Raw genomic sequence first — 25,183 nt, forward strand, 5'->3', positions numbered from 1 at the left:
TACAATGTTTGGAAATGAGTTTTATTTGGACACTCAACATCCCATGATTCCTTACTGATACCGTTTGCATCACTACAAGGACAAACAAAAGACTGAATGTTATGAGCATCTGATTCAAAAAATTGGCATTGTTTTAAAAAGGCTGACTCATGTTATGTATGATGAAAACATGGCTTGGATTCACTCATGGCTTTGGCTGGATCTGTTCTAGTGGGAGTTGGAGTTGGGTGGGATATCTCAGGCGTTCCAGGTCTTCCTCCACCTGGAAACAGTCACAGAAGATCAAACAAATGAGAGAAAAGTCGGGTTTGTGTGAGACGACACGTTGGTGGACTTCAACCCTCTCACAGTCGTCAGCTGCACTGCAGTCAAAGTCCAATAGTCAATATAACAAAAAAACTTATTTTCCGTTTGAACCTCAGCATGTTACAACTTCAAAACCCAATTTGTAACTCATTCAGTGCCATTAACGTAATATTTCATTTCAAATTCAAACAGTCAGTGCCAAAGACGTAATAATACTTTTTTTTTTTTTACGGAAGTTGCTAGGATACACTGTGACGGAGTTCTACTATGACTATAAGGCTTCTCTGTTGATGTTGTGACTACCTGGTGCCCTGAAGGTAGCAGCAGAGCACCTTTGGATGACAGATTAGCCATGATGCTAGCATTAGCTAAGGAGGAAGAAGCAGGGACAAGGGATATTATGGCACCATACTGTAAAGTGATATTATGAAGTATCCAGCAGCTCGACATACTAACACAGAACATGTGTGGACCTGAGTGGATTATTGAGGGCAAATTAGCAAAATAATAGGTGACGTGTAGGTGGGAGCAGCGCAGCTTTGGATGAAAGATCACCCGTGATGGGCAGAGCTCAGAGGGAGAGGAAAGGCGTTTACGAGACAGAAAATGGAGCTACGAGAGGTGATGCTGAAGTTCACAGCAGCACACACTCGACCAGAGCATGTGTGGAACTAAGTGGACTATTGAGTGTGGCGATGGTGAGATAAAACATTGAAAACACGGGGCAAGTGCTGACACTCGCATGTCCGGGAGGAGGAGGAAGGTGCGTGTGTGGAGAATGACGGGGGGAGAGACTTGGAGGACAGCCAAAATACAGTAAGAAATCCATTCAATTCTGACCTAGATAGCAAAATAATAATTTTGCCATCAAAAGCCTGGTCTCAGTCTTGTTTTTGTAGTTTTATAGAAGGAAATTCATGTTAAGGTGTCCCTAAAGCAAAAAAAAAATAATAATTGCTTCAAAGTCACTAATAGGTTTTTTCAGAAAATACCGTTTTTTTCTCAGCTTTTTGTCACAAACTGTTACCAAACATGTCATGGTTCTTTAAAAGGCTTTAATATATGTAATAACGCAAAGTTTTGACATTTTGGGTCCAGCATCTTGTTACATTATTGACCAGTTATTATTGTAAAATGTCCTTGGGTGGCCTGAAAGGTGCATTGGAAATACAATGAATTTTTATTACATTTTTCTTAATAACAATTTGGGTGGTTGTTACATGTCGGGCTCTAATACTCCTACTATATAGTTATGGGTTTAGGTTTAAAAGATCTAAGGTCGGTTATTCTGACTCTTGAAGGCTGAAGTTAATTATTCAAAGTGAATCCAACAAACCTGGGCCAGTTGGTCTTTCAATTCATTGTATTTCGTCACATTGAAATTTTTCTTGCTCGCCTCTTTATAGAAGTAACGGAGGAACTGTCTGTCTTTAGCGTCTGGGTACACATAATCCTGTGGGCAAGAGAAGAGAACATCACCATCACACGTTTAATAGTATACTACACAGATTCTCTGCACATTGATAGATTTAAATCCACATTACTGCAATAAGAGACACCTTCCTTGATGGACAAAACAACTTTCAAGTCTCAAAGTAGAATTCTCAGGTAATATTATGCATATAAAAGCAGTCAAAGATGAGTAAAACCATTAAGAGAGTCTTGCCTGCTTGGTCAAAGTGAAGTAGGCAAACACTCCCATGCTGGTCCCGTAGGTGATGAAGTAGGTGACGGGCTCCATGACGTCCCATGAGTAGACCCACCAGGTGAGCCAGGCCAGAGCGCCACCCTGAACAGACAAGGCTGCCATGCCGGTCCAAATAGCCCTGGTGGCACGAAAGTCTGCTGTACGGGACAGCTGTGCCTTCATCTGTCAGGAAACAACCCCAGAAACTACAGTTCACCCACTGCAAAAACACTCCTGCATGACAGCAGGTAACCCAGCAGCTATTGGATACAGTACACCAGACAGACAATTACAGCAAAATACAGAAAAAGACCACAAAAATACAACATTTCAATGAAACATACAAAGGAACAACAACACAAAAACACAAGACAAGAGCACTTAAGAGAGCACAAACCTCCGCCGAGCGTCAAATATCCTTTTTTATCAGTGATCCTGATCATTGTACCATGATCATTCGCACTTTGAAGGATTTAAAGACATTTCTATTCCCATTAATTACCATACAGTATATCCAAATGTATAAGCACCCACATTTTTCAAAATCTGGATCTGATCCGGATGAAACTTGGTGCAGTAACTGATGAACCAACCTGAGATAACTGAGTCAAAATTGATTAAAATCAGTCATTTACAAACCAAGATCTGAATTTTTTTTTTTTTTTATTTTGCCAATGATGAGAGATAGGAACTTTAAGATTTTTGAAACTGATCCATATCCCCTCCAAAATGTTATGACATTTTCCAGGGAATAAGGTACAGTGTCAAACTCAAGGCCTGGGTCGTTTAGAGGATTAACTTGGCCCATAGGAGAAAGTAAAAATGACAGAGAAAACATGAACCACTGTGTAACTTACCAATTCATTCAGTTCCATACTGTATATCTCAGCTCCTCCAGGGACACAAATTCAATGATACTCAAACATATTAGCAGGGCTCACAGTTTTCCCATGCTTATGTCACATGATGGCAGTATTTGTAAATCTCAAATTGTTGATAAAAATCTTAATGTTTAAAAATCATGCTATTTTTCTCAAATTACTCTTAGTTTAGAAATTGGTGACAAAATAAAGGAAATTTGGGTGAAGATTCTGCAGTGACTCATATCTGTCACTTATTGCTTGGATATTGCCGTGCCTTACATACTTTATTTATCATTTATATGTGAAAGTACAAACTAGAGCACAATATTATTATTGTAATCTGTGGCCCACTTAATGTCAAACTGCTCCGTATTTGGCCCCTAAAACTAAAATGAGTTTGACACCCCTGGGCTAACTTCTAATCCGTGGTTAAAATTTTGTCAAAATCCATTATGGAATTTATCCTTGGCGGAGGTAAAAATGACAACAAGAATACACATAAATAGCAGAAAATGTACAAAAAAACCCGCAAAACAGCAAAAATGCACAAAATAATTACAAAAACACCAACAAGAATGTTGATAATATGGAACTGGAATCAGACAATCACATTTTTGTGGCCCCCACTGTGGTAAGAGTTAGGGGTGTCCCGATCCGATATCGGATATCGGTTCGATATCAGCCAGAAAGTGAACATCGGATTTCATGGGACTGCATCTAAAATCTCTGATATACATTATATTTATTCAATTGTAGAATACTGTAGATATTATGTTGAAGGTTAATATTTATGGAACTAATTGGTTAATAATAAACGGGTCAGTTGTTGCTGACTATTGTTCTCCGAGTAACATCAGTTGATCAGCCTCCACTCCACACTACAAAATAAGTCATAAAAGTATGTATGATTTGTGCTGATATCGTATCGGATCAAAATCGGTATCGAGCAATACTCAAGGCTGCAATATCGGCATCGTATCGGAAGTGAAAAAGTTGTATTGGGACATCCCTAGTAAGAGTTGCCCATCCATACATATACAGTGAATGGTATGAATACCTTCTCCAGAGGAGAAAGCTCCTGTTTGAGGTTGTCCAGCTTCTCCAGCAGCTGCCTCTCCGTCAGCAGGTGGTGCTCAGGCAGGTGCAGAGCAGTGTGCAGCAGGTGCACCACATGTTTCATATCCTCCAGGCCCAGAGCGTGCTCACTGGACGTACACACTAAAAAAAAAAAAAAAAAAAGCGTAACATGGCATCAGAAGGAGAAAAGGACCATCACCCAAATGTGGAGTGGAGTGAACCTTTTTCAGGAACGTGGACGTTGTAAATGGTAGTGTTGATGACGAGCTGGAAGTCCTTGTCCAGCAGAGAATCAATAAGTGTGGTGTTGGCAACACGTTCTCCCTCTGTCACAAGCAATGCACAACAAGCAGATAATTAAGGGTTACTCACAAGGAAGCTCATTATCCCACTCACTCACCATGAGGGAACATGTAAATACACAGCAACATAATGTGCCTCACAGGAAGCCAGACATTTAACATCTAAAAAAAACCCCCAAGAAGCAGGTTCTCATACTGTATTAGAATGTGACAGAGGAAATGTGTGCTGCCTTTTTAACAGCAAATCTCTGCTACACAGTGTAGTTCCCTTTAAGGACTAAAGTGTGTGTCCACCTGCCACCACGTCCTCTCACAGGGATTCTCATCTGTAAATGTGAGTCACAACTATGAGTCACAGCACATGCTGCCAGTGGAGGCTATAAATACTACTGTACAGTGACAGAAGTCATTGTGGTTACGGCCTTAACGCCACGGACGGAAGTGGTTTTATACTTCAGAAAGATAAACAACATTTCAATGGGTTTCATTTGTGCCACAGCTTTTTAAAGTGAAATTATGTAGATACTAGGGTTTGGTACACCCCATAAAACCCCTAAAGTTCTTTAAGTTACTGTATTTTCTGTATTCATTAATGGTTTCTTTCTCCATTTAAAGCTTTAAAGCACTTTTGCTGAACCTTCCTGTGCCTTTTACTGGTAATCCACTGAAACTTTAAGACTATTTTACCCTCCATACAGTAAATAAAATGGTTCCCTGAATGTGGCTTTGTCCATAGCACTTTAATAACAACACATTTCTGCATTAAAACTGAGTACTGTACTTTTTTATTTCACTGTAAAGTAAAGACTGCAAAATAAAACCACAATAAAATTACTCTATTCATTGCTTTAAAATGAGGTGATCCAACTTTTCTTTATTTTCCAAATATTGTCATATATCAAACACTCTGTATTTCAGAATCTAATATTTGCGTGTCTTCATTTTTCTACTAAACATCTACTGCACACAGTGGCTGATCTCAAGCAGCCTCTGTAGATCTATTTAGGTATTTATTTATTAAGTACTACACTCTATAAGTTTTTAAAAATACCCATAAAAATAAATGGAACTGTTTTTCTATTAAATAGCATTTCACTTCAAGTTAGATGAGTTTTAGCTGAAAATGTACATAAGTATATTTTTAATAAAGAGCTATATACAGTATATTTATTATTTTACTATATTCAAATCCAATAATGGATGAATTCTCGTAAACAGTGATAGTGTACAGTAAATACATGTTTAATCAGTCCAGCTGCAAACCTGTAAAAGTTAGTGAGAAACAACTCAAAGAAATCCTGCCCAACTTCTCACAGCTTTTCTGAACCCAAACCTGACAAACCGGACTGACAACACCCGTCGCTGCATACAGGAACACATGGTGTGTCTTACCTTGTGAGAACACTGAAGCCACCACCCCAGGGTCCTCTCTCTGCAGGTCAGCGATCAGGTCTCCTACGGTCATCAACATGGGCCGCAGAAAGAACAGGCACTGCTCGCTCCTGGACGGCAGCGGCACCTCCAGAACCAAGCGGCTGTATTTATATTTCAAAAACACTTCTGCAACAAAAACATAAAGCAGTTCCCATTTAGAAAACTTACGCTTGTTCTTAACCTTTTCACAGTCCTGTACCCCTTCAGACATTTAACTTGAAGCCATGCACACTTGAAAAACTCAATAATATAATTTCATATACAATGTAGCCCTACTGCAAAATTTTACCTATCCTGTTGAGGGATAATATATAATAATGATAACTAGAATATTTGCATTTCCTAAAGAAAATGCAAGTGAGGATGCAGGTGCTGGCCCGCATTGCACTGCATTAGCTTATCATTGGCATTAGCATTATCTAGCATTAGCTTAGCAATAACATTAACCTAGCATCAACAATAGCATAGCAATAGCATTAGCCTAGCAATATCATTAACTTTAAATATCAATAACCTAGCAATAGCATTAACATAGCAATAGAATTAACATAGCAATAGAATTAGCCCAGCATTAGCATGAACATAGCATTAAAATTCACCTAGTATTACCTTTAACATAACATTATCATTAGCCTAGCAATACGAATTAGCTAGCAATAGTCGTAACATTAACATAACAATAGAATTAGCCTAGCATTAACATTGACTTAGCATTAACATTAACCTAGAAGAGCATTAGCCTAACATTAACATTAACCTAGCATTGACAATAAACTAGCATTAACATTCACCTAGCATGAGCATTCACCTAGCTTTAAACCAGTAATAGCATTAGCCTAGCATTAGCATTAACTGCTCTATTTATATTGTGTTTCCAATGTTGTCATTGTTCTTAATTCTCATTCACTTACCCCCTAAGACAATTTGCGTACCCCTGAGGGTACCCGTACCGCACATTGGGAAACTAGGCTCAACAGGGAAGTACATGATGTGAGTGTAATGAGGCAGACGTACCACTGGATGGAGCAGCTGTGCTGCAGAAACGACCAGGATAGATTCCAAAGAGTGGCTTCCTGTGTTGAACCTGAAACCACACCAAAGACAAACAAAGAAAACAGGTTACAGCATGTTTTTTTTTTTTTTTATTTCACACTTGTTGCATTACCCTCCTTTAACAAAGCGCCGAGTCAGCAGATGAAATCCATCTATTTTCTGCTAACAAGCTTCTTTTCTGTCAGCTTTCCTTTGTCCAGGCTCTGACAGCACGTTCACTCCATCATGACCTTTACATTCATCATCTTTGAGTAATATCTGTGGGACTACCTCTTACCTACTGATGCATGACTTTTACATTCGTTTTGTGCTGCTGCAGTTATAGATGAAACTGTGTGTTCAGATTATTTTCCAACAGTTTTTACTTCATCGTTTGATTATTCAAAGACAGGAAAGGGCCCATTATTCTCCACAGGAGCACTTCTGTTTCCTCTTCATAAAAACTATAGCCCTATTAAATGTTCTCACACTCTTATAGCTTTCCATTAGAGAGTTAATAACACAATCTAAACCTATTCTAAACAGGAAAACAATTGACGTGTGGCTGCATTCTCATTTGTTTTGGCTGTGGTGGAGGATTTTCCTGTGAAAGTCAAATAATTCCCACTTGAATACATCTTGATCCAAGTGGCAGCATGGAAGGTGGCAGACGCTCAATCTTTGTGTTTCCCTACTGGGAGTTTGTTTGATCAATGCTACGTGGAACAGGGTTGAGGAACTCATCAGTTATCAAGAAGGGGGACAAGCAGGCAAAGTAGAAGAGTTAAAGCAGAACTAATATATATAAATCCTTCTCGTAGTCCCTGTGAGGGTAATACAAGTGTTTATGGGGTGATTGGGGGGGTCTTTCATCTCTCCCTACTGTTCTGGCCAGAAAACAGCACTTGCAACTTTCCCTGCCTCCGACCTGGTGGCAAGACGTTCTGCTTTACGGCAGCCCAATACAAACTAATGCTAGACTATCACCAGCCCTGTGGCTGCACACGGTTGTCTACAAATTCACTTTTCTCAAACTTCTATCATGGTGGAGCCAGCAAAAAAAGGCAGAGAAGACCTTTGTCCGAGGAACGGAGCAACTCCGTGCAGTGACAGCTCAGCAGCAGCACACAGCAATCACACATACTGTCGTCCAGGCAACAGGCACGCGCACACACTCGCAACCCAGCACTCCATCAGGCAGCACACACACAAATATCCATCCATCCATCTTCAGAGCCGCTTTGTCAGCACACAAACAAACACATCACACACATTTCCATGCTCTCTTCCGTATTACTCCCACATCATTCATTTATTTTACTTGTCTCTCTTCCTCATACTGTTCACATGGTCACATGGGACTGTGTGTGTGAAAGCACCCTTAGTGTCACTGTTGGATTAGGATTTTTCAGTGATCGGTTGCTACTGTCTTGGGAGAGCAAAGGAGCGGGGGTGCGGAGTGTTTACGACAGTGACAAAACCAAAAGGGACCTAAGCGCAAGTTAGAGCAGGGTCTGCAATAGGACAATAAGTACTCCTTATCAGGATTGGGGTCAATTACATTTTTCAGTTACAATTACGTTTTCAATTACCCATGTTCAATTACAATTCAATTACGATACACAGTGACCAGCATTTTTTTTTAATTACAATTGTTTTTATTCTCAAAAAGTAAATTACAATTACATTCTCACTTACTAAAGTCCAATTACAATTAATTACTATTACTGAGCCTGAAATAAATAACCTAATAAAAGTTCCTAAATCAGCTGTGAAATACATTAAAAATAAATATCTATGTTTCTCATCTCTTGGTTATCTTGTTAGGCTTCCTAATCAATGACAATATTGGTTTTAATATTTTTGATGTGGGAATCTGAGCCTTTTTTGTGTCAGTATACCACTATCACTACCACATTTCATTTATTATTATTATTATTATTATTTTAATTTTTTTTTTTTTTTTTTTTTAAATGGTACAATGTGGGAAATCTTGATATGAAACATTTTTTTTTAATAATTTTTAACTACGTGTGTAGAACTGTATATAGAAGTCTAACATGGTTCCCTAGTTTTGCATTAAATTATAATTGAATAGAATTGTCATGGCAATTACAATTACAAAGTCAATTATCTAACCTAAATTATAATTTAATTACGATTACGGCAGCAACAGATTTTTTTAAATTACAATTAGAATTAAGCCATAATTGCAAAGTATGATTTAGGTTCATACATCTGCAGTGCCCGAAAAGCCATTGTCTAAAATCAAATGTCCATATTGTTATATTTCTCGCCATTAATAGATTCAATTTACGCTGATGATGTAGAAGTGTACAATTTTGCACTCACAGAAATGTAGTGTTGCACTGATGCATTGAGCCAACTCTCACTATCTTACATTTCATCACACTAATTGAAAAATCACAGAGAAAGCCATGAAGGCGAAATGATGGATCTGACCACTGAGAAATTGCTCTCCCCAGTCGCTGTACAACACAAGTTAACAATCCAATGAAATCAACAGGACAGGGAGACTATGGCTTTAGAGTTGTGTAATGAATAGCAGTATTTCCCACTATCAAAGCCTTTCTGTGTCAGCCTCTTTTACTGCTCTGTGGTGACTGCTTTGTTTTCATTGTGTACCTACTGTATATGTGTGCTCTCACACAGCAGCATTGCATTCACATCAAATATACATAAATACAACAGTTAAATATTCATAGCAACTACTCGCACATTCGTGATGCGTACAATTTGCTACATTTGCTCTTGAGTTCAAATGTGATTATCAGGAATATAGAAATCAGAGGGTTAGAGTCTTTTTAGCAGATATTTAAAGCAGATGATGCTCTCTGTATTCTTGTTATGATTAAAATTAGTTGTCGTTTCTGGATTAACCAGAAATTATTCTATTGTATGAGTAGAGAACCTATGATCTGGTGAGGAAATGTGTAGAATAATACAAATAATGTTAATACTGTGGGTAAATACTTTCATTCAAATCAAATGATAATCATCCAGAAGCAGAATGTACAATACTGGAAGTCAAACAATGAAATGCACTTGTTCAGCAGTTGAAATAGATCAGTGAGGAACATTAAAATAATCATCAAAAAGATCTAAAGAAGAAAATTTCAAAAAAGCATTTTTTTTTTACATTTTAGATATTAATACCTATTTGTCTGACAGACAATTAGAACTTTTTCCTTTGTAGTTTTACTCTGTCAAAAATGAATTAATTTAATTTAATTTAAAAAAAAAAAAATCAGGCAAGTCATTTAATTGATCAATTTCCTCAAGAGATAAATGAACGTCGGAAAATCCTGTATCCCATTTTTAAAGAAAACCGATAGAAAGGCAGACGGCCAACTATTTCTGAACTCTAATAACAGTGTTATTTGTTCAATAAATGTAATGACTGTGATGCTGTGTGGTCTGAGTTAAGGATCATTCATTAATCGAGTAAAGACAGAGTTAAAAAATCCTGGAAAGGAAACACCTTTTTACAACAAAGGCTTTACAGATTGAAAGGTGAAGCTTATACCCGTCAGTCAACCACACCCATCACACATTACAGGAGCTGCCTCCACCTCCAGCCCATGGCAGGGCTCAACCTCTGCTTTAAATTTAACTAGTACAGTGCCCGTCGGAAGTACAGTATGTATTCATATAGTGGGAGCTTCAGTAGAGTTGTCAATGATGTTTTTTTACTCATTTTTATATTTTTTTCATTTGGTATATTTTTCTGTAATGTATATTTTCTGGAGTCATTATGTGTATTTTTATTTCTTTCTGTTGTGTTTTTGTGCATTTTTTGTATAATTATTGTTTTTTGTTGCCATTGTAGTGTGATTTTGGAGTCATATTGTGTATTTTTGTATCTTTTTTAGTGTAGTTTTGTGCATTTCTGTTGTCATTTTGTGAAATTTTTTAAAAAATATTTAGTTTTATGTATTTTGAGTCATTTTCATATTTTTGTTGTTTGGTGTATTTTTCTGTAATGTATGTTTTTTGGAGTCATTGTGTGTGTTTTTGGAGCCTTTTTGTATATTTTTGTGCATTTCTGTTGTCGTTTTGTGTACTTTTTGTTTCAATATTGAGTTTTTTGTTTCATTTTACTCATTTAGTATATTTTCTATCATATATACCTTATGTGTGGTGTGTGTGAGACTCCTGGTTGCCATGTGGGACTCTCCATCTGCTCCGTGGGTTCTCACACACACACACACACACACACACACACGCATGCACGCGCATGCAGATAATCTATCACAGGTTGTTGAGAGAAAAAAACGAATCCGGAAGTACCACAAAAAATAAACGTTTTGCAACACAAAATAAGTCGCAACTCTCTCTCGAAACGGCTCTGTGTGGGTTCAGCATGCACTGCCCGGCACTTTCACACACACGCACGTGCGCATCAGCCGTGTGTGTTTACATTATAACTGCTAGCTTCTTAACGCATAGAATAATATAGTTAGCAGTACAAAAACATTTTTAATATTGACCTTTTTCTAAAACCAAACAAACTGCGACACAGTGACATGAAACGGAACTGGAAGTAGCGCACTCAATACAGAGAGGGAGCTGTAATCTTAAAATTAAAATGAACGTTTTGCAACACCAAATTACTCCAAAATGATGCATGCACACACTTGGGGTATTTGGAAGCCGTTGACAAAGTTTCAGGTCGAACAGACACCGCGTCGGGGAGATATTCGCTCCACAAACACATGCAGACACGCATACAGACCTTTCTTGCTTTAATTATTAGATGTTGACCATCTTCATAACATAATTGAAACGTGTCTGTCAAACCAAAGAAATCATACGTCTCCTCTCCACAACTAATCAATAGTGTAAATGCGGGGTAGCTGTTATCAAATGAATGCCCTTCACACAGTTTGGGATTCACCATGGAGCTGCAAGGGACGACGCTGCACATCTTTCTACTTTATTTCCTCTACCAAATGTTGTTGCACACAGCAATCAGGACTGTGTATATTTACCCCTTTAGCTAAGTGTTGTATTTTATTTATGCCATGCCATGAGAGAAGGGGGAGAGGAAAGACTCGGCATTGAAAATTCAGACATGTGATGACTAACTACAAAACCCATTCTTTAGGAAAGCCTGAACATCCCGCTCAAGCCATGCTCAGGGTTGTTATGGTGACAGGAAAGTCATTGTCTACAGCAGGCCGAGGCATTACAAGTCCCGTCACAAGTGAGATATGGTTTAATGAAATCAAACCTTCTGAGAACCCCTAAACTCCTTTCAAGGGCTTAATATCGCCAGGTTGAAATTGAAAGCATATTTTTTCACTTACTCATGACGTGACCACTCTGGGAAAATTCTACTTATGGTGAGTCCCACACAGCTGGAAATAAAGGAGGGAGAAAAGTGCAGTGTTAAGAAGAAGCTAAAGGTCCAGCATGAGAAACGCACGCAGCCAAAAGGAAGAAATTGAATTACTCCCCGTTGCCTCTGATAGAAAGAAAAAGTTCATATTCAATCTTTTATTTCCTACATCCCATTAATGATCCCGTTGTGTTGAGTCAATAGGCACTAAGAGCAAGTATCGTAGTGTGATGAGCAACACAAGGTTGGCTTTGTATTTTGCTAAAATGGTAGCAGAGATATTACCTGCAGTAAATGTATTATATTATCATCAGCAAATAAAAATGTGATGCTACAACTTTTATTTTATTATATTTTTTGCCACACACAACACAAAAACAATTACAGGAAAAATGCCACAGACCAGGGGTCCCCAATCCTGGTCCTCAAGGGCCACTATCCAGCATGTTTTAGATGTTTCCCTCTTCCAACACACCTGATTGAAATGCACAGGATTGTTATCAGAATTCTGCAGAGCTTGATGATGAGTTGATCATTTGAATCAGGTGTGTTGGAAGAGGGAAACATCTAAAACATGCTGGATAGTGGCCCTTGAGGACCAGGATTGGGGACCCCTGCCATAGACAATATTCACAAATCTTACACATTATAATACAGTAAGTGTGTGTGCATATGTTTGATATTATAATAATCGTATTATGCTTTTAGAGGGTGAGGGGAGGAGACAATAACAAGTTAATAATAGTCAAATACATGGTAGAAAGGAATGACATATACATATATCAAACAGATATAGTAACATTGAGAGAAGAGGGGAAAAACAAAAAATAAAAAATAAAAAATAGAATCAAATTAAAATCAATAAATAAATAATAATAATTAAAAAGAGTTACACTTTAAGGAAGGGGGATCAATGACAGTTTCAACCTGGAGCCCAGCACCCAGGCGAATGCTACAAGTATTAAATGTTTTAAAAACTTGACAAAGTGTATTTGTTGTAAAGTAAAAACGAGATGAAAATCGAAAACTTTTCCCCCCTAAAAACGGATTTCTGTCATCTCTTGCTAAGCAATGACAAAACAAATTTCAAACCCAAAAATACAAAGCGCTGCCTCAAAAAAAACAGTTCTTTTGTAAACATGTGTGAATCATTTCCCCCATTTCCTTTCTTTAAACTGTGAGCAACAATTATAGTCTTTGACACGCATACGCAGAAGGTTTTAGTCACCATTTTCAGCCTTCTAAAGATAATGTGCTGGCTAGTTTGGACTAATTTTCACTTTATGTCACAGCTATATTTAAATAAACTATCTACAGCTGCCACTATTGTTGGAAGTATGCAAATCATTTACTTGAATACTTCATCGTCTAAAGTACAAGTGTCACTTGAGACAAAGTCCTCTATAGAAAATGTTTAGCACCTTTAGATTGTTGATGATTATAGCTCTGTCAAAACCAAACATTAGGATAAATCAGGAAAACATATTTCAGGGATAAGTTATGAAAATGTGAGGTTTTGATGTTGTTAGTGAATAAATAATACATGAGAAAGTATCTAGACTCATCTGCTATCTCAGTGCTGAAACTCAGATAACACACATACAATCCTCTTCCCAGTGAGTGAGTGTATTGCTCTCACTCAGCTATTGCTCTGTTGAGTGTTTGCTTTCCCCAAGAGACACTTAAAATAAGTTCACAATATCAGCTCTTCACCTATTTGAGTGCACACGTTCACAGATTTGGAGTGGCTCCACTCAACTGATGCTCATGTGAGAAGATTGTGGTCCTCAGCAATTGTTCACACCATTAAAAGCTCCTTAGCCCTTATCCATATTTACTATTGTCCTATTTTTTCTAGGGTTGTCCCGTAGGGATGGGCGATATGGACTAAAAAAATGATCCCGATAATTTCTGGTATTTATTACGATAACGATAAACATCACTATAAATAAATAAAACAATTCCCAACTTAAAGTGTAAACAGGTTCCGTACAAACAAATACATTTGAATGCATCAACACATTAAAAATCAGTGCATGCGGATCACTCTATTAGTGGTATTGTACGAAATTAATGCATTTCCTCACTTAAAATGAAATTATTTTCTAAAAAAGAAAAAAAGCACATGAAAAGCACAAATAACACCATCAGTGTTTTTACTGTTGCTGAATCTTGTTTCATTCATCTTATGAGTTACATAAAGTGATGGTTAATAAATATCTCTTTGAGTTCCTATAATTAAACCAGATCAAGCTGATGATTTAATCATTCAGTATATTTTGGTGTAATAATCTCAATAGTTACATTAGTCTAATGGGACCAGCTTTGTCTGTGAACACGTGAAATATAATGAAAAAATATTGCGTTTCACAAGTTTGGACGAATGAATAGTGACATTAATATTATGCTAACATTTATTTCACACAACGTGTGACATGTTTAGCTTTTATCCTTCCATACAAGTGTTACATCTGACCCTAAGCAAATCAATGGCTCTCTGTGGTTTTATGACAGTAAGACGTGTTCTTTTTATTTGGCCTATTCCTTATATGGAGTGGTTAGCATTAGCTCTTAGCCCAGTCTGTTTGTCGGTGTGTTAGCTTAGCATAGTTAGCGTTAGTTGAGTTTCTAGTTCATAATCGTTGGTGCAGGTTCATCTCTGTCACCGTGTTTGTGGAACTTTGTGTGGATCTGATGGAGGAACTTGGATTGGTTCACTTTGTTGGATGGTTGTCTGGTCTTAACCAAGTAGCGGTCCATGATGTATCATGGGCAGGCAGCTCAGCAGCTTCAGGTAGCCATGACAATCACAAGTTGACAACATACAGGGGCAGTTTTGGCCTGTGGAACAAGGTTTTTAGGAGCATTCTTGGTTAAATTGAGGGACAAATGGCCCGTGACCCTCGCTAATTTCCGACATGGGAATTTATTGTTTATATCGTGGGATGATATATTCTTACCGGTGAGAATATTTTTGAAGATAAATCATAAACGAGCAGCAGCCATTTTCTTGCGGTAAGCGCGTGTGTGTGTGTGTGTGTGTGTGTGTGTGTGTGTGTGTGTGTGAGGCAGGCAGCTTTTTCAGTCAAAATGACAAACTGCTGCTGTGAGTTCTTGGTGTGACACCATAACTTATACTACTGCTCTGAGCAGCAGTCCGATCCTGATTGCCTGTATTTACATGCATCCGGAGCTCTTCTGTTCATCATGCTGTCTACGAAACAGCAGAGTTGAAACTGTCGCCCCCTGCGGTCACAGATTTTTTTTCGGGGCACGAATTTTGTTTATCAAATTTCGGTAAACAAAAGAGGTTTACATTGACTTTTTTTTTTTTTCACTTTTGCTGATTTTTAGAGCAACCCAAAGCAGCACAAGTTGTCATTTTGACTGGAAAAAGCTGCTAAATGATCCTGAGTGCTTCACCTCCTATAGAACTCAATTGACTGAAAGGTACAATTGGCGTCATCAATGATGTCATTTCAACATGGCGGTGCACAGGTTAAAGTAGTATGGTGCAAAATAATGTGTTTTGTTCGGCATAGATCTTCAAATAAGGACATTTCAAAGACTTTAGGCCACATTTGTAAAAACAGTGGAGGATCCTTTAACATACTATTCAAAAAGAAGACAAAAGGAATCTCGCTGGAACTATACAGTATCAGAGTTTTTAGATGAAGGTCGTCATAATCCAGTATTCGTTTTTTACTGATTACCGATATCAATATCGGTTAAGTACACACCCCAAGTATTTCCTAAGCAAAACTAAACTTTTCACGAGGACATGTCCTCATTTTAGCTTTGTTGTTGACATTTAGGATTTAAAGAAGGAAAAGTCATGTGTTGAAAAGGTTCACATCATGGTTTAGGGCTGCATATTGTATCTTCCCTGAAACTTAATAAAAAAATAATCTTATTTAGATCCAGAACACCTAATATGTTAATGTCAAATTGTGAGTTATAAAGTATTTCTTGACTTATTCTGCCACCCTTACTTTAGCAAGCTAAGTTTACCTGTTATTACATCTTTTTTTTTAACTATTGGATGCAAACAGACTGAATGATTATCGCGTCTACTGTCTGACGTTGAGACAAAAACTGCAGACACATATATTGCCTGAGTGTCCCATGGCATCCTCTATGCTCCACATTCCTTCAACCCTTCTGCCTCTGAATAGATGCCTAAATAGAATCACAGTAATAATTTTGAAGAAAAGGCTGCAGGATCCTTTACATGAACTCGGTTCATGAATTTGGTTTTGTTCTAATAGGTTTACATGGCAATCGTGTGCCGTCACTGGCTTTTAGTGAAGATTGATTTATCCAACGATTTCCCCTACATCGTTATATTGGAGCTGAATTGTCCACTGCTTAAGTCATGGATCGACACTGAAAGAAGGTCATTCCAGCAACTCATTAGATGTGTTCTCATGCAGCTCGCTCTGTGGTGTACAAAAGCCAGGTCGAAAACCAGCACTGTTTGGTCTCTTGTAAACTTTAGATAACTTTCCCTGCATTCACTTGAGTTGACAAATTGAATTATAGCCAGCACAAAGACAACCTTTTTGATATTCTCCTACAAATTCTGGTCGCCTCGAAGCATCCTGGAGGTTAAAATGTTAACCATGTAATTACAGAAATCCCTCTTGCATGTCCTTTCCATTTCCCTTCTTCAATTCCTGTCCTTTCACAAATGAAAAACCAGAGAAAAAGGTTTCGAAGGGTTCATCCATCTAACGCAGATCTGCTTATTTCAGCAGTATCTGCTGATCCTTTTGCATTTTGGTTGAAAATATGACATGATTGGCAGTGCACATGCTGGGAATACTGATGGCTGAGTTTGTGCGTTTCCTGGTGCATGGAGAGCGGCAGCACCCTTATCCTCCGCCATACGATTGGATAAGAAAAACAATCTAACTGCTGTTCCACAGGAGATTTAGTCTAAAAATAACAATGAATCATTCTTCCATGCCCTGGTGACTCGTGACAGTGTGCCGATCTGACAGATGTTCAGTATTCACTGAGGGTGAAGAAAGACCACCAATATGTTTAAAACACTAGGATGTGCTGCCCTGCTCGTGCTCTGTGGCCTGGCTGTTAGGATAAAGAGCTGAGGGCAGCATTTTTGGTTGATGGATGACAAAATGTGGAATATAAAATGGTCCATTCACCAGGACATTAACATGTGAAGGCCATCCCATAAAAATCTATAACACTGTTCACACCAAAAACGTAACGTACAGTGCTTTACTAGTTCAACAAACCCCCTCTGCCTCTTGTTTACCCACAATACATGAAAGGTAATGAAATAAAAGCATATGATAAACAAATATAAATGTAAGAACATATAGCTAATAATAACTTTAGCTACGGTATATCCGTAGCTTGACAAAATAATGTTTTTACAGTGTTTTACATGAGTTGTACATCTTGTATCACCTTTTCTTTTCATAAGGCTTCAACTGTGAGCTCAGTGAATTATACACAAGGGACAGCTTTAGTGATGAGAAAATAAAGAGTGATGATCAGATAAGCAGAATTTTCACGGATGCCTGGCCCGAGCAGCCATGCTTACACTCCTGAAACCGCCGTGGGATTAAATATTGCCCATGAATTATGTATGTGTTATTATGCTATTATGGGCGACCGTGGCTCAGGTGGTAGTGGGTCGTCTTCTGATCGAGAGGTTGGGGGTTCGATCCCAGTACCTGACTATGTGTCGAAGTGTCCTTGGGCAAGACACTGAACCCTAAGTTGCTCCCAGTGGTCGACTAGCGCCTTGCATGGCCGTCCTGTCCCACTGGTGTGTGAATGTGAGAGTGATTGGGTGAATGAGCTGATATGTAAAGCGCTTTGAGACTGTTTCAGTGTGGTGATAAAGCGCTATATAAAATCAAGTCCATTTACCATTTTACCATATGCTATTGTTTCCCGCTCACGAACAGGTTCTAGTCTTATGTTATTATGAGCCTTTTATATAGTGTTACACTGATTTTATGACAGCACTAAAGGGGACACTGCAGCAGTTTAATATCATTGAAGGGCAGGCATGTCAAACACAAGGTCTGCGGGACAAAATGTTCATTTCACTCACAGGGGAAAGATTAATGTTTGGTAAATCGCCATATTGTTAAGATGTAGATATCACAATGATGTTGAAATGCCCCCTTTCTCCTAAAAACAATGGCATCGTTTTTGTGATCTGACCAACTTGACATCAAATTGTGGCCCCTGAACTCACACCCTTGTTTTAGGACGAAGTCATTTGATCTCAAGTTTGCACTTCGACATATAAATGATACATAAAGTATGTAAGACGCCCACAATATCCAGGCAATAAGAGACAAATATCAGTCTCTGCAGGATTTTCTTATTTAAATTGTATTGATTTTGGGAAATCATGTGAATTAATTTGAGGGAAATTTAGTTCTTTGTACAATTTTGTGATTTAAAATTATTATCATGCATGGGAAAAACGCCATCCTCCAAATATTGTGGCGTTTCATTGAATTTGTGTATTTAGAAGGTCTGAGAGATCTACAACTGAATTATTAGGTAATTAACACAATAATTCATGTTTTTTCTGTCTTTTTCTACTTTCTCCTGCAGTCCGAATTGGATGGTCTAAAGGGCCGGATTTGGCCCCCAGGCCTCGAGTTTGACACGTGACATTTGGCGCTGTTGTTCATTCTTAGAACCAAACTTTGGCTCTAGTGTTTCGCCATTTTTTTAAATGAATACTGTGATCAGTTCTAGAGACTTTGATTTTCCATTTAAAAATGTCTCCAATTCCGTTTCAAATTTCACACATTTCAATGTCAGTTTATCCTTTTTGGTTTGGTTTCACCTTCCCTCCTTAGATTACTTTACTGGCTATTAAACTTCCTGAAATTGTATCAGACAGTCAAATACTGTTAATAATTTTAGATTCATATGCTTCAGATGACTTGTGGAACCCATGAGCGTTACGCTGAAATTATGGCAGAATATGCCGCAAAAATAATCATTAGCTAATAGCTACACATGCAGCCACTTGTTTTAAAGGAAAAATACCATGGAAATGCTTGATATGGTACCAAAACATGTAAGTGGGGAGTTTAGTTTGCATCATAGTCATTTTCATTTCATTTTGCACAAAATACCGCATTGCCGTGATCACGTAGGGCAAGTTTTCAGAAAAAGTTAGTGGGGAAATGCGGGATATTATTGTCCCAAAAAATGCATGCGAGGCATTTCTATGTCATATTGCACCGCGGATGCAGCTTTGACTCTACCCGGGAGGGATGCACATATTCAGACTCGGGCAGAGAAGACCTTTCCGCAGACACCTCGTTTGCCTTCCCACGCATGGGTGTGGTTCCAGCACCTCTACATGACACACCCCCAGCATCTCAGAGCAGAGAGAAGTGCTTGTTTTTCCATGATTTTGAGAGCTGATTTTATATTTTTCATCTTTCAAACTTGGCTCAGTGGTCAATGACATGTTTCTGTGGTGTGACAAACTCATAACACAAAGTTATTTCTGCTTTACATGGACTTTAAATCCCTACAGTTCTGCTTTGATCAACTTTAATTATTGGGCAGGAAAATGAGAATAAAACTCAACGTAGTAAGAAAATCCAAACCAATCTCTGTAACAACTGAAGTAATAAATAAATTAATTAAATAATAAAAATGAAAACCCGCTGCAAAGACTACAATGGCAAAACCTAAACCCTTGTGAGAAACGGCAGCTTTTTAACTAGCTTTCGAGCACAAATACAAGAATCTTGGGTGTTATTTCTTGTGCTTTGGTTGTCCCAAAATTATTGATGATACCATATAAAAGAACAATAGACTGTTATTGAATCTCTCAGGTTGAAAAGAAATGTGCAAAGAGGCAGTTTTTGTCTTTTTGACAATTGTTTTTGTTTGTTGTTTTAGTCAATGTTGTGCCAGCTGGCCAAAACAACCCGTTCCCTAGCTTAGATTTAGTTGTAGAGCTAAGCTCAGAACAAGCACCTTGTTATTCTTTTCTAAAAAGGAGCACTCACTTGCCTGTCGCAATATTAGATACACCCCTTCAAATGGAAATTAAAGCAAAAAGCAAATCATTAAATGCATGGCAACAACTTCATGTAAATTTGGCATGTACACAGATTCACAACGGCATCTCTCAGATAGAGACTCCGATTTCACGTGATTGCGGAAAAAGGACGGGAAATACAGAATTCACTTCCTCAAATGGATATAGCAATTATTTTTCCATTATTTATTCATTTTGAAACAAAATCAAGCAGAAAATGCAATACAATAAGGAATAAACCCTTGCATGTTTTGCAGGTTTTGGAACAACATCCCAGGACTTGCTGTGAGGCGGACATGCTAACCACTGTGTGCCCCCTCAGTTAACCGTATTAAGTATAATTGGCAGGAAGTTTAAAAGCCAGTAATGAAATCTGATTAGGGAAAGCTGATGAAACTGAAACAAAACAGAAATGGGTACACTGATGTGGAAGTGGCTAAACTAAACTGGAAATGGAAAATTTGAGCTTCTATTCAGTGTCAAATGTTTGTTTTCCAATTTGCTGAATAAAATATACAGTTGATGCCAGAGAAAAGGAGAAAGGCCAAGCTGGAGATCACAATCAAGACAACAGAAACAAAGACAACCACAAGTAACAACCTAAAGTATGGAGAGTAATCAAAAGTACAAACACAAAGTGTGGATTTACACAAATATGTATTCCTGTATGCATTTGTGAATGCACTAAACTTGCCTTTGAATTATTTATTTTAGGAGCATGACTTCTGTGAATGAGTATGCATCTTAATAGATCCATACTTACTAGAACCAAGACAGATTTGAATGTAAAACAGGATCTTAGGGCAGCAAACTGTATCAGGAAAGGGTATCTAATAAAGTGGACTGAGTGAAATGGATCATGGGATTAAATTAAAGCATACAGCAGCACAGTTCCAGTGCGTACCAGCATTAACTAACAAAAGCTGGGACAATAAATATTGAAATGACCTATTCGGTTTTTGGACAGAAATCCAATAGACGTGGAACACTGCGTCAACCCGTTCAGCTATGATGATGCTGCAGATTGTTAAAGTGGTTTGAAAAAAAGGGGGGGGCGGGGGGATTTTAAATGTACAATTGACTGGACTGGGTGTGTATTTGTTTGTTTGTTTGATCAGCTCAGAATCTATTACAGTCCATCTAAGTGATATTATTTACAATGACTGTGCAATGCACCTTTGCAGTTTTTATCTTTCAATGTGCCACTGACCAATGGAATCAATACGTTTACTTGGTTTAAGGAGTTATATAAATCTTATAAGTATGTTTGCCTTGAATGTTCTATTATTGTAATTGTTCTGCTCTATTCAACATATTTGTACTTATTTTGCATTTTTCATGATTACATATATTTTCAAGCATGCATGCAGATTAAATGGGAAATAATTTTGAATATAGTGGGTAAGGTTTGGATCGGCTTACATTATAGTTTTTTTAAATCGTGATCAACTTAAAATGGATTTGAATATTCCTGGTATGCTGGAACATTGTTGGATAGCATTACGCAGAGGTGTAAAGGTACTGTTACTTTATTGAAATTGTACTCAAGTACAAGTAAAAAGTAGCTCAATTAAATAGTACTCAAAATAAAAGTTGCTAGTTATTTTCACCCCTTACATTTATGTTTAGTAATAAATGTTGCCACGGTTCCCTTGCATACAGTAAACATCTCATGTATATTCTATTTTCCACAAAGGCACCTGTATAAAATATAAGGTTTGTCAAAATGTACAATTATTTTTTTTTTTTTGGAATAACATCAATGAATTCAATTCAAAACAAAAAGATTATCAGGCTCTAAGTATAGCTGCATTTATGAACTCTAAAACTGAGAAAATAACTGGCTGCTGTTTTGGAGCGGTCAACTTATTTCATTTCATTTTAAACTGGTCAGATGTGATGTGATGCATTTGATTGTTGTCTGGTCATTTCATTTTTTTTTTTTGTTTCACAATCTTTGATCATCTTAAAATAAAAATATTTTACTCAGTAACGGTTGGGTATAGAAATTTAACAAATTACTTTACTTTTTTAAAAACGTACTTAAGTACAAGTAATATTACTGATTTGAAAATATATATTATATATATTGTATAAATATGTATTATATTTGTACATTTGTATATAATTATTATTAATAATAATCTTCCTTTATTTCTATCTACTGTAATGTGTGCACGTGTATTTAATTAACAGTCTTTTACTTCATTTGTACGTTTTTCTTTCTCTCTTTAGTATTCATTCATTGACCATGGCTATTCATACGAAAACGTATTACGAGACTCAGTCTATACATACGCAGCGCCCCTCATTGGTCAGTTTAGGTGACGTGATAGGTGCACCACGTGACTTAAAGTTCCGTCAGTTTTATTTTAGCTCATATGTATTTTTTAGCTACCCCGCTAACCCTTTTATTTTAACCTAACCCAAACCCAGGAAATACCCTAAAATGTTACTTTTTTTTTTTTTTTTTTGCATATGTATTTTTAAAGGTAGAATTTGCTGTGTTAAATATGCTAAAATGAAAAAAAAAAAAAAAAAAAAAAAAAAGTATATATGATAAAAACGGAATTCGAACCCACGACAGCGGAATAAAGAATTCTTGAGTCAGGCGCCACCACTCGGTGAAAACAGGCAAATTACGCTTATGTAGAAAAGATCCAAAACGTACCCATAGTCTTTATTAATTTTATTTGTAATATTTCTTGAGCCTGTGTAACGCAAGTCATTTCTCCATAAGATAAATAAAGTATTTCTGATATACTAAGAAAAATTACAAGTACCCATAAAATCAACTCAATTACAGTAACGTGAGTACTTGTAATCCGTTACTTTCCCCTCTGACATTACTTTAGCTTTAGATTAGTGAAACACCAAACACAGAGTTTGGAAAAACTGTTTGGAAAAACATAATAAAACGAGTGCAATTGTTTCCATAGAGCAGATTTAAAAAGGCAGTATTCAACACTAAAAAGGCAGTGAAGATTGTTTTAGTTTGAAATCAGGGAAAAAGCTTAGTTTACCTTGTGAATAAATGTAGTTGGACGAGTATGTGTCAGAATGTTTACAGGCTGAACACTCCCAAAAAGTCTGGCAGTAACTTTGCTGACAATCCGCACCGAGGCCATCTTCACTCTTCAGCTGCTCCAGCTTCTTTAATCCCGGGACATTCCAGAGGAACCACGTCCGCACCGAGAGTCTCTGAGTCCCGCTGCAGCTCTCACAACCACCGCGGCATCAGCCGTCAAAGCCCGGGACAGGAGACGATAGCTGGGGGAGCGAACAGCCGGAGCCACATCACAGACCAGTTCCTCCTGACAACATCCGCACACCCAGCCACACTCCGCTCCCTCTCTGCTCTGTTCTCTGCTGTGCAATGGCATCCAGCAGGAAATACAGAGGCTGGTGTACCGGTAAGTCTGGTGTCCATATTATCTGGTGAACTGTTTCCGCTACTGACAGCTGCAACGGCTTTGTTTTATGATCAACAACTATGTTCTAAACACGTTTTACAGAGTTGTTTTTAAACTCGGTCTTTATAAGTACAGCTTATTCAGTAACGTTTTATCCAATATTCCATGTTACACCTCAAACTGGAATAAAGAAGGATGCGGTCATCAGTTAAAGCGGAAACCAGTTTATTTATAACACCAAACTTGGTACAAGTACTAATTAAACCAACACGTAACTGGGTTTTACTTTTACTTTTTACACATTCCACCGTGGCACAGCCACAAATATGTTGTGTGTTGTTTTATATTTTAATCATAAACCCACTGTGGAGTTTAAATAATCTTATAAACACAGCCAAGCAAAAGTGTCATAAAAGCAAACTACTTTTAGACAAAAACCTACTTCGTACATCCTCTCTTCTAATAAAAAATGTCAATTGATAAAAAAACAATTGGGCAATACAATATCCTAGTTATATTAAAATTATATTAGGCCACACTCAGATTAGCCATTATTATTATTATTATTATTATTATTATTATTATTATTATTATTATTATTATTATTATTATTATACACAGATTAGGTAAAATAATTGAAATTAGACTTTTATATAATGGGTTTTTAGAAGGTGTGCAAAGTGTAATTGGGTGTCGTTAAAGCAACTAATTTCCCCACAGTATTCCATTATCACTGAGTTAGGTCATGTGTTGTGTCTTCCATTCCAGGATTGTTACAATACAGCATGTTTTAGTTCAGGGGTGTCAAATGAATTTTAGTTTGATCTTGGGCCACAGATTTTAGGCAGGAAAATTAGCAATTTCAATATCATTCTGCATTAGTTCAAGCATTTTTAATGATATATAAATTATGTAGGAATGTAACGGTATTTTAAATACTGCAGTATTTCAGTTTTGAAATGCTTGCAATAATGTTGTGGCATGATGTGACTGTATCAAACGGGAACTCGGAGTAGTTTTTACTGGCGCTATTGAGGAAACGACATCTCCCAGGATCCTTTGAGCAAAGCTGGAAAGCGTTAGCCGGCAGCAAAGAGGAGGAGCCGAATGGAAAACTTCTTGTAGGTGAGTCCATGTTGCGATCTCCTGGCTGCTTTAGAAGGACTTTTAAAAAAAATACTACTATTTTATTTGATCTTTGAAAGAACTTGTCACTAAAATTCACTACAGGTACGGTTCAAAATGGTAGCATTGGCCAATATCGTTGGTGCTTGCTCCCTCCGGTGGTATCTCCACGCACAAATTTACGGATCGCAAGTGAAGAATAATCCTGCATTGAGGAGATTCTTAAAGGAAAAGCTTGAGGACATGGGGGGTGCAACAGCCAAACTCTCCATTGAAACATGTCCTGTCTGCCCCAGCTGCCTCCGGACCTGCCGTGGTAGTGGGGGACTCCCAGGTGCACACTCGAACACAGAACAGGTGGCGCTGGAGAATGGGGAACTTCCAGCTGCATCACTGGAGGAGAAAATAGCGGAAAATTAGGCTGTTCTTTTGGAGTGCTCACGCCCAGACTCGACAGCCATGGTGTGGCGTCAAGGACAGTGCTAACTAGAGGTGTCCCGATCCAATTTGATGTCAAATA

General features: G+C 37.7%; 1 protein-coding gene across 1 annotated transcript; it reads right to left on the minus strand.

Moving 5' to 3' along the window:
• Nucleotides 1-3: 3 nt before the first annotated feature.
• Nucleotides 4-23,519, minus strand: LOC114463031 (calcium uniporter protein, mitochondrial-like). Its single transcript, XM_028446257.1, has 8 exons — nucleotides 23,149-23,519; nucleotides 6,684-6,753; nucleotides 5,628-5,795; nucleotides 4,155-4,259; nucleotides 3,914-4,074; nucleotides 1,973-2,176; nucleotides 1,643-1,759; nucleotides 4-262 (listed from the first exon to the last, which is right to left on the minus strand). Exons 1-8 carry the CDS (start codon nucleotides 23,251-23,253, stop codon nucleotides 185-187), a joined length of 1,008 nt encoding a protein of 335 aa, XP_028302058.1. The 5' UTR covers nucleotides 23,254-23,519; the 3' UTR covers nucleotides 4-184.
• Nucleotides 23,520-25,183: the final 1,664 nt, after the last annotated feature.

Source organism: Gouania willdenowi, chromosome 1, assembly GCF_900634775.1.
Source record: "Gouania willdenowi chromosome 1, fGouWil2.1, whole genome shotgun sequence".
NCBI classification, from domain to species: Eukaryota; Metazoa; Chordata; class Actinopteri; order Blenniiformes; family Gobiesocidae; genus Gouania; species Gouania willdenowi.

Bases quoted from the DNA above. Each gene is read 5' to 3' on its own strand.
- LOC114463031 (XM_028446257.1), bottom strand. From the start codon at position 23,253: ATGGCCTCGGTGCGGATTGTCAGCAAAGTTACTGCCAGACTTTTTGGG. The intron at 4,260-5,627 runs GTAAGACACACC...TGCTTGTGACAG, and splicing joins GGCTTCAGTGTTCTCACAAG to AGGGAGAACGTGTTGCCAAC. The intron at 2,177-3,913 runs GTATTCATACCA...GTTTCCTGACAG, and splicing joins AGCTTTCTCCTCTGGAGAAG to ATGAAGGCACAGCTGTCCCG.